The following is an 11,280-nucleotide window of genomic DNA, read 5'->3' as shown; positions in this document are numbered from 1 at the left end:
TTTTTGCTAAGAAGACACTTTCTTGAAATATACAATAACATTACAGCGGGACGTGTCGTCCCTGATTAGCCTGTGCGGACTGCATATGCTAATCTGGGACGACACTTTTCGCACTTGTGTGTATGCATTAAACCACTTTTTCACAGAGCACGGCCCATATGTATTACTGACGGCCAAATTAACAATTACGTACTAACGTCTCAGGAAAGAGAGCTTAACCAAATGTTTATCGTCTCCCTGCGAAGACAAACAATTCTATTTACTCAGTAACAAAAACCGATCGAATCGCGCCTGAAATAGACCGCTGCAATAAACAACTTCTTAGGAGAGCAAGTCCTGTGTATATTCGACCACATCTCTAATATAGTAACTTGCCGACAGCGAACATATGTATTGAAGTTATTTTACAGCGATGCAAATTCGGCGATACAGTGCAGGTTATTATTGGCGATGAGATACTTCTCGCAGCTTGAGACTTTTGCATGCAATTTAGTTGGCAACAATTTAGTTTGCTGAGACAATGTGAATTGCGAATACAAAAACAATGATTAGCTCTGCATCTGTACAACACTTCAAAGAAGACGTGTCGGCGCATTGGTGGCATTTCAGCCAAATAGCTATCAATAAACATTGATGGATCTTTTTTTCAGCTGATTTATCATTTTCACTATGTTAACCCATTAATGCCTTACGTCTAGAAAAAAGGGCCGTGGCAAAGAGCGTAGACCCAGATGAGACGCCGCATCATGCGGCGTATCATCTGGGTCTACGCTGTTTGCTTAAAGGAATTTCTGTAAGAAATATTATAAATAAATATACTAGACATCACTAATTTTGGAAATAAATTGATCCAATTTAGAAGGATGGGAGAGTCCACTCAGCATAAATATGTTAATTGCAAATGCCTCAGGCGTACCGTATGTCTTAAGGTAATCGTATATTTTATGTATGCATTTTTGTTATCGCTCGTTCTATACATAACGAGCGTGTACCAAGTTCGTGTTTCCGAATGTTTTGTTCATAAGAACATTTATTTTCTCCTGTTAACTTAGTAATAACAAGAGATGTGTTTGTCAGAAACACAACGCCCCCTTTTGCGCCGCTTTGGAATAAAATTTCAATATATCATTTAGCAGCTTTGTAAATTATCTCCCTTTTAAGCTTATTACTTCCCGAGGATTGTATTTTTTTAAACTTTTGACCTTGAAGTTATACCTTGACCTTTCACCACTCAAAATGTTCAGCTCCATGAGATACACATGCATGCCAAATATCAAGTTGCTATCTTCAATATTGCAAAAGTTATGGCCAACGGACGGACAGACAGTTCAAATGCTATATGCCTCCCTACCGGGGGCAACAAAACCTGTTGTTCGCATTCACAGCGTAATTTGACCTGAATGCCGATTTCAGGAATGAAGAAATATTCGATGCATTAACATGCGTGTATATGAAACTGTAGCAATTAAATCCAACATAAAACGTGCACGTTTATCGTTTTATTATGCTAGTAAGTAAGTTCACGTCAAGTACAAAGTTGGACAGGTAGAATATTTTTTTGCACCAATAACTATATAAGAAACGGATAACTTTGGTTATGATGGCATTATTTTTATGTATGATTTAACTACATTTCACTAATTTTACCAGTAGTTTGACCATAAAAGTCAGGAAAATAACTTTCCAGTCCGTTAAGGGGAAAAGTAAGGGGCATTTATTCAGAAATTTCATTGGTCACTTGAATGCATAATGTAAAAATAAAATTATCTCCAAATTTATAGTAAACTTAAATCGTAAATACTTTGCCTCTGGAACCATAAATAAAGTAGGAGTTAGGAAAATAAGAAACATTTCAATCCCTTAATTGATTCAAAGTGCCTATGGACATATATTGCTCATGATCACTAAGTGCAAACACCACCTACACACGTGACAGACCATCACCAAATATAAAATCAGTGTAAATACAACTTATTTTGTATTATAGCTGTTTGGTAAGTATTTTAAACATATTTACATAGCTTTACAACATTTTTCAATACTAATTAATTTCAATTAAATGATAACAATATCATCGCGCTGTTAAAGCAAAGCCATGTACATGCAAAAGATTATGTGAAAAAGCCATTAACGTTTTATATTAATTTTAAGAATACTAAATTTGACTTTGACTTCACTTGTTTATACTCTTTATACTCTTGTATTTTACCTTGAAACTAGGAACTGTAAACACTTCTGTACACATCAGCACGTGCTGTAAGCATCTTAACAACTATACTGTCTGTATACTCATACCTGTCCATATGCCAATATAATGTATTCCTCTACAAATCTTAACTTACATCTGCATGATGCACACAAACATACTCCTTATTGTTCTAAAACATAACTTAATTATTAAAGGCAACTTTTATTGCATGTGATTGAAAGTCCCTATGACATATAATATAATAATGTACATATATAGCTCATGATCACTACTTGCAAACACCCCACACATGTCAGACCATCACCAAACATATAGTCAGTGAAATACAATTTTATTTTGTATTATAGCTGTTGGGTAAGCATAGCTCCCGATATTTTATGTTATAAACAAGAGCTGTCACCATAGGATGACTTATGCCCCCTATAAACGCTTGATAGAAGTTATAAGCTTTATTTCGAAACCTAAACGCAGATTTCGAAACGTAAACATGGACCCTAAGTTCAAGGTCAAGGTCACAGGGGTCAAAATTTGTGTGCGTATGGAAAGGCCTTGTCAATATACACATGCATACCAAATATGAAGGTTATATCTCAAGGGACATAGAAGTAATGAGCATTTTTCGAAACCTAAACGCAGATTTCGAAACCTAAACGCGGACCCTAAGTTCAACGTCAAGGTCACAGGTTTGTGTGCGTATGGAAAGGCCTTGTCCATATACACATGCATACCAAATATGAAGGTTATATCTCAAGGGACATAGAAGTTATGAGCATTTTTCGAAACCTAAACACAGATTTCGAAACCTAAACGCAGACCCTTAGTTCAACGTCAAGGTCACAGGGGTCAAAATTTGTATGCATATTAAAAAGGCCTTGTCCATTTACACATGCATACCAAATATGAAGGTTACATGTCAAGGAACATAGAAGTAATGAGCATTTTTCGAAACCTAAACGCAAAGTGTGACGGAAAGATGGACAGACGGACGGACAGTCCAATCACTATATGCCCTCCTACCGGGGGAATAAAATTAATTTCAGCGCTCCACCCCTTATACATAACAACAGCACACGCATACAGTTTTGAATAACGTGAAGAAAATTACATCATATGAGATAAAAGTTACAATCTTGCAGGTAAGATAGACATTCAAACACTGTCAATACAGTTTTGTCAATAATTAAGAGTGACCTTTTCACGTTTAGATAAATTGACAAAATTTAAAACAAAATGTTTTAGATTTGCAAATTTGTGTTGGAGTTATGTTTTTTCCAAGGAGACACTGGTTGTCAACAATTATAACGGAAACAAAGGTTACATTCAAAGTCAGACAAGCCACAATAGATAAGCCTCAAAAACACTTTTAACACTGGAAAAAATGAAATAAATAAGAAATAAAAATTCTAAAACAAGCATTATTGGTAAATGCAATATAATGTTTTCACTTGACCAAGTAAATTCCTATAAATTTTGCAACAAAAACCCAAATATTATTTATATTTGTAGACATATTCTAAAAGTAAAATAACTTTATCACCATTAACATTCAATTCATCACTGCACATTGCCAACATAAATTATGTAAATGCAAATGATATGTTAAGTATATCATAGTTTAATAAAACATAAAACATTTATACAAGCTCTTTTTTACATAATAATATCCAAAACAATGCATACAAGAGGTTTGAAGACAAATGTCTTTGTATTTAACTAACCATTCTGAATCTCGTTAATTTAAATACAATAATCAAATGCACAGTTTTCTTTGAACATGGTATAATGAAACTGTAAGATGTCTTTTAGCGGAATGACTAGCATACCATATCAAATATTAACTGCAGTGCTGAAAAACAGTGAACTAGCAAGTTATTTCCATCAAGTCATTTAAGTTGGCTATGTGAGCAACTCTTTTCTACAGCTGTTAACATCAATTGTCAAAGCTTCAAACACGCTCAATTGAATGACAAATAAAATAAAGTAAAACAGCAACAGAGTGACACTTCTTAATAGTTTTTTGGTTAGACACAAACATTATGTCGTCCAGAAGAATAATCAATACTTCAAAATGTTGGAACTAAAATTAAACAATATACTTTTAGTGAACATATCCACAACTGTCATTTAATCATGATCACAATGTTTAGAAAGAAAATCTGCAATATTTACTGAGCACGAAATGAAACAGTACATAATGAACATCAACTATACAAAGTCAAGACAATTTAATGTATCCCTAATAAGATACTACTAATCCAAGTGGACCATGATAGAACTAACACGCTCACCTGAGTCAAAGGTACAGAAATTGCTGAGGACTTGACCTGGTGAACTGTTTTTTTTATCACTTTTGACCCATATTCCAACATGGCCTTGAAAGGTTAAAAGAAATATATATACTAATTAATCTGGTGACCTTGTTTTGGGGGAACATTACCCAGATTTGAACTCTACCAAGATATCATCAAGATAAACATTCAGTCCAAGTTATATTGAGTTTGTGTACTGAATTTGATCTCTTGATTGATAACTAGCTATAAGCTTACAGCTAACAAAACAGGACGCTAAACATAGTCTGACCACAATAGCTTTCCATGAGCACTGCATGCTCAGGTAAGCACAGAGAAGAAAAAATAATGTTTTCAAGGAAAACTATTTTATAGACCTACTTCACTCATATTGCCCTATAAGAACCATCATGTAAACCCCGACAAGTAGAGCACAGATCTCTTTAATGGACTGCCCAAGCTTTGTGTCCTCTAGAAGCTCAGGTATTACCGACACAGTAGCGATGTAAATGAAGCCACCAGCGGTGAATGGCAAGATCCAGGCTGTGGCTTCGTTTCCGATACCCTCTGCAAACAGACTGCAGATGGTCCCCAGCATCGCTCCGATGGCTGTGCTAAACTGCAGCATCATTGCCTGAAATGATCATTTTATTATAAACTATGCAGTGTTTTATGGATAATCATATATATTTGTATCATCAAGCTAGGGTATGAAGAGTTAACTAATATTAACAATATAAAATGAGTAATCTTATATAGTTACATATTTCATATGATTTCACTTTCAAGTACATGTACATGTACATCAATTAAAAGGATATTTGCTAAAAGTATCAATACTGGCTAACATATTACTGACTAAACTATGAGAGAATAATTCATTTTTATTGCCTCCCTTAGATTTGAACCAAGGTATATTTGGCATATATACAAATCTAATGCTTTTTAATTTGTACCATTTGTCAGGGACCTATACAAACAATATATATTGTATAGGTCCCTGCATTTGTAGAATGATGCTCTAGAACCTAATCGGTTACAATCCACTTTGTTTTTAAAGGGATCTTTTCACGGTTTGGTAAATTGACAAAATTGAAAAAAAGTTGTTTCAGATTCGCACATTTACGTTTTAGTTATATTTGTGAGGAAACAGTATTGCTGAACATTTACCATAGTCTAATATAGCCATTATATGTATCTTATGATGATTTGAAAACCTAAAAATTATAAAGTGTTGCAACGCGAAACGATTGAATAATTTGGAGAGTTCTGTTGCTGTCGTTTAAATTTACGAAACTACGAAGATTGCTTATATAAGGTATAAAATACTTAAACTGTGTATACTCTGCGGAATAGCCGGGAGGGCTAATGCGTTTTTACTTCAGACTAACTCCGGGGGTCACTGGTTCGAGCCCTGGTACCGGCTACTTTTTTTCCTTTTTTAAATTTTATTCTTGATTTTTTACTGGAGCTTTTAAGATCCGATGTTTACAACATAAAGCATTCAATGACAAACTTCAAAATATGCCAAAATCTGTGAAAAGGCCCCTTTAATGCTAGGTAAGTAATACACACATTTCCCAATTAAAGCTTTAGACAACAATTGATAATTATTCCTAACAAAATACTATTTTAATTTTAAATATATTTCTAATTTGAGAGTCAGTGTTCTTTTTTATGAATATACCTGAATGACATTTTAAAACTTATTTTGCCAATCCATCCGTTAACAGGATCCAGTAATCAACAGTCTTGGTATAATAAACTAACTAAAGATACGTTGTAAGAAACTAAGATAACATAAAACATAATTGTAAGTTAAAATTGTTACTTAAAAGTGCACTTCTTAAACCAAGTTCAAAGCAAGGACCGCATATACTGAACTACAGTCACTATTCTAACATGTGTATTGTGTAAGAAAGTGACTTAAAAAGTTAAAATAGATTTATGACAACTTCTTTTTTCCATCACAAGCCTTCATTCTTATACAAAAAATGGAGTCATCAATATTTTTATATCTTTTATCATTACTAAAGCATAGAAGAAAGTAGATTTGAACATCAATAAGTGCAATGATACTTGATCTTTCAACCAATGTTTAAATCTAACACATGCTCTTTTGGGTAAGCTTTTTCACTAGGAATGTGAATGTGGACAAACCTTTTTCTTTGTACAACCAGATTGTACCAGTATGGCGAAATCGCCAATCTCGTGAGGAATTTCATGCAGGAAGATAGTTATTGTTGTGATGATTCCCAAGCTCTGCCCCATCATGAATGAAGCACCAATTGCTAGCCCATCCGTAAAGTTGTGAGCAAAATCTGCAGCCAGGTTGAGGTAGCCAGCCACCTTAATATCCTCCACAACTGAAAACAAGAAATGTCATATTTAGAAAACAAGACTAATCCCATATTCTTTTTTTAAGTGAAAGAAATGAAATAACAAAAAATAACTATTAAAAACATTTTAATATTTTTAAAACTTAAATCTTAAAATAAGATTTTCCAACCAAAATGTACACATGAATTTTAGGAGTACCTGCAGGGCTTTTTTACCTGATTTTCTGAAGCGGCCCTGGCCGGCTCACTTTGTGAAAAAATGAGTTGCAAACTTGTTAAATATTTGTAAAAATGAGTCGCGAACTTCTGAAAATTGTGAAAGAACGAGATGCAAATTGTAAACATTTTGAAACTGATTTGATAAGAATTAGTATAGTAAAAGAATGTTAAATATTCGCATATATTTAAATTATATAAAAATGGCTATCAATAATGCATTCAAATTATATTTTCTTTGTCTGGGCACTTTTACTTTCAACAAAAAAACACTTACATTTAGATCAACTATATTTTGACTGGTTAACTCCAGCAATTTTTTTTGTCCAATTGGGAAAAGTACCCGTACCAGTTCAATTGGGAACAAGGGACAAAATTGTCACAAAACCAGGTTTTCATTGTGAAAAAAAATCTGATAAAGGGAGACAACTCAAACTGAACTTTTGAAATGAACAAACAAAATTAACCCCCTTTGTAAGTTTGTTTTAAAATAAATCTATTTTTAGTCGTGGCGACCTTGACATTGGAGATATTGACGTGATTCTTTCGTGCGACACACCGTCCCATGATGGTGAACAAATGTGCCAAATGATTTTAAAATCTCATAATGAATGACATAGTTATAGCCCAGACAAGCTCATTTATGGCTATTTTTTACCTTTGAACTCAAAGTGTGACCTTGACCTTGGAGATATTGACGTAATTTTTCGCGCGACACACCGTCTAATTATGGTTAACAAATGTGCCAAATGATTTTAAAATCTCACAATGAACGACAAAGTTATGGCCCGGACAAGCTTGTTCCGCCCGCCAGCCAGCCAGCCAGCCCGCCCGCATTCGCCAATCTAATAACCAGTTTTTTCCTTTGGAAAACCTGGTTAAAAATTGAGTCGTGAAAGCCTGAAAATTGGGAAAAATCGATTCGTGAAAGCCTAAATTGGGAAATTGGTGTATTTGATTTTATGCTCCCAAATACTTTTATTTTGATAACTAAGTGTTTTCAAGCTGTCAATATTATATTTACCTAGGTTCAAACCATAGGGCTGCATAGGGAAACTAACAAAATGTTGCATTTTCCAAAAAGAAAAATAATAATGTTTTTTTGTGTTTTTTTTTACCTTAAAATTGGGAATTTTTTGGACAGCTATTGGGAAATTTGTAGTTTTTTCGTAATTGGGAAAGTGCCGTTTACCGTTACTTTATAATGAAGGAAAAAAATCGCTGCACTCTATCTCAAACCATGCAAAGCCAAACCACTGTCAATATCTTGTCTCTCTTACATGTATGAAAATATTTAAACAAATTGTAATTTTGAACTGTGAAATGGCCATTTTTTTACAGTTTTTAGCTCAAAAAAGACCGCTCTTCACAATTAAAGAAGGCTGTTTTTCTCAAGTAATGTGGCAGTGTTAAATTTGTGAAATGTTAATGTTGAAATTGTGAAATGGGTGTCCACAGCCATTCTCTCACAAGATTTGTGTTTGTCATAATCACAATGCCCCCTTTTGTGCAACTTTGAAGCCATATATTTGACATTTGACCTTGAAGGATGACATTGACCGTCCACCACTCAAAATGTCCAGCTCCATGAGCAGTGATTTTTTTTGCTTTAATTTGTTACAGCCTGTGCCATTTGAATTGGGAAAATTAGCGCGATAAACCGTGAAATTGGGGAAAATAGCGTGATAAACCATGAAATTGGGAAAAATTAAGCATTATAAATAGGATTATAAGTAACAGAAGTGATATTGTTTTTAAGTGCATGTTCAGGGAGTTTTCTAGAAAAGGAGTCTGGTCAAACTGGTTGTTTTTTTTAATCAATAAAAGTGGCAAGTTTGGGAATGATTTATGGACAAAAATGACTAAATTCAAGTTATATATTTTGTAAGATGTTTAAAAAATAAAGTTGAGACCTAGATGTAAGAAATCATAATTAAGTTATATGAGACTTCTTTCTAAAAAAAAAAAAAAAAAAAAAAATTTTTTTTTTTTTTTTTTGGAAGTTGGGCTTTTTTTGGGAAATTATGGTCAGAATTTTGGGAAAAAACGTGTATTTTTGCGATTGGGAAGCAGCCGAAATTCGGCTGTAAATTTGAGCAAAAAAAATCACTGATGAGATACACATACATGCCAAATATCAAGTTGCTACCTTCAATATTGCAAAAGTTATGATCAATGTTAAAGTTCTCAGACTGACGGACAGATAAAAAAACTATATGCCACCCTTTAGGGCATAAACAGGAAGAAAAGCCCTGGCCTGCATAAAGATCTTTAACACTGACAATTACAAATGAATATTACGTAATCAATCCTCAAATATCCCCTGTACATTCAATTTTCTGAAAAAAACAAGAGCTGTCTCCATAAGATGACATATGCCCCCGATAAACGCTTTGATAGAAATTATGAGCACTTTTCGAAACATAAACACATTTTTCAAAACCTAATTGCGGACCCTAAGTTCAAGGTCAAGAGGGTCAGAATTTGTGTGCGTATGGAAAGACCTTGTCCATATACACATGCATATCAAATATGAATGTTACATCTGAAGGGACATAGAAGTTATGATCATTTTTCGAAACCTAAACGCAAAGTGTCATGGACAAACAGACAGACGGAAATTGCGATCACTATATGCCCTCCTTCGGGGGCATAAAAAACAAAAAACTATTTAAACAAAACATACACAGTACTTGGTTTGTCTAAAGATTTAAAATCAATCTAAAATTATTTGATGGAAACAAAATAAATCTAGCATTTTTCTAGCACTTTACCTTCTACATGTTTAGTCTCATCTGTCTTTTTGTCAGTTTCAGTTTTTTTGTCAGAGGATTCCTTGTCATCATCAGACTTTTTCTTGTCATCTTTGCTTTGCTTCTCATCCTTCTTGTCTGCAACTACTGGTGGTGCATGAGAATGTGAGTGCGAGTGTCCACCTTTCACAATCCTTACAAACTTCTCCACGATAAGGAAAGTGATGATCCCAGCGAGGACCCAAAGACCTACCGACATGTCATGAGAATGGCCCCCTTCGCCATGTGAATGTCCGTGATCATGTGAATGGCCGTGGTCTTCACCACCATGTGAATGTGGGGCCACAGCGTGAGGAATCAAATGTAGAAAAGCATCTCCCAGCAATCCACCAGACGCAAAGCTGAGCAGAATCTTCAGAAGAGGTTGATGTTGGTCAGTATTGTCAAGTGGAATGAACAGTAGAATAAATACAGGCGATACACTGATTATTGCTGTGGCAGACAAAGCCTCTATCCAGAGTTTCATACCAGTATTCTTTACTTTTGGTTCGGACTTCTTCAGAGGCTCCTGTTTTGGTTCGGACTTTTTCACAGGCTCCTGTTTTTCTTTACTGTGCGAGTGTACATGGCCTTGATCCTTCTTCCCATGCGAGTGGCCATGATTACCACCACCATGGGAATGTGCGTGACCATGATCATTGCCACCATGGGAATGTGCATGACCATGATCATTACCACCATGGGAATGTGCGTGACCATGATCATTGCCACCATGGGAATGTGCGTGACCATGATCATTGCCACCATGGGAATGTGCGTGACCATGATCTCCATGCTTGTGAGCATGCCCGTGTACCCCGTGTCCATGACTGTGTGCGTGGCCGTGGTTCACATCCGCAGCCGGTGGCTCTTCGTTCGCCTGCTGTGAATATTTAAACGACGCCGGTTCATCGTGCGCGTGTCCATGATGTTGTCCGTTCGTGAAATTAATTGCAACATACGTGAGAACGCTGATTGAAAGCAAGCAAAGGTGTGAATTACGTCTCTTGTTTTGCATTTTCGTAGACGTGTACATCTGTGTCACAAAAAGCTCAGCGATGCGCATCTGTCAACCCTGATTTATTTAAGACGAGACGGTCAACTACAGACGATCAATGACAAACGGTTTCGAGAGTCTAAGTTGGTCTGGTGATGATGGCATAAGTTAACTGTTCAGCCGTGTCAAACTACAATATTACAATTCGATGTAAATTATGTAAATATAGACGATATTGTTATTGTTGTTGTAATTTATATTAAAAGGGCCTTTTCACGTTTCGGTAAATTGATAAAATGGAAAAAAGTTGTTTCCGATTCGCAAGTTTTCGTTTAAGTTATGCTGTTTGTGAGGAAACAGTAATACTGAACATTTATCATGCTCTAAAATAGCCTTTATATGCATCTTTTGACGATTTAAAAACCTGAAAATTATAAAG

General features: G+C 35.0%; 1 protein-coding gene across 1 annotated transcript; it reads right to left on the bottom strand.

Annotated features, from left to right (window-relative positions):
• Positions 1-1,486: 1,486 nt before the first annotated feature.
• On the bottom strand, positions 1,487-10,938 carry LOC127879030 (zinc transporter Slc39a7-like). The gene is made up of 3 exons (XM_052425620.1): positions 9,827-10,938; positions 6,658-6,863; positions 1,487-5,131 (listed from the first exon to the last, which is right to left on the bottom strand). Exons 1-3 carry the CDS (start codon positions 10,908-10,910, stop codon positions 4,880-4,882), a joined length of 1,542 nt encoding a protein of 513 aa, XP_052281580.1. The 5' UTR covers positions 10,911-10,938; the 3' UTR covers positions 1,487-4,879.
• Between the last annotated feature and the right edge of the window lie 342 nt (positions 10,939-11,280).

Source organism: Dreissena polymorpha, chromosome 4 (assembly GCF_020536995.1).
Source record: "Dreissena polymorpha isolate Duluth1 chromosome 4, UMN_Dpol_1.0, whole genome shotgun sequence".
NCBI classification, from domain to species: Eukaryota; Metazoa; Mollusca; class Bivalvia; order Myida; family Dreissenidae; genus Dreissena; species Dreissena polymorpha.
This window is presented reverse-complemented; position numbering and strand designations above follow the sequence as displayed.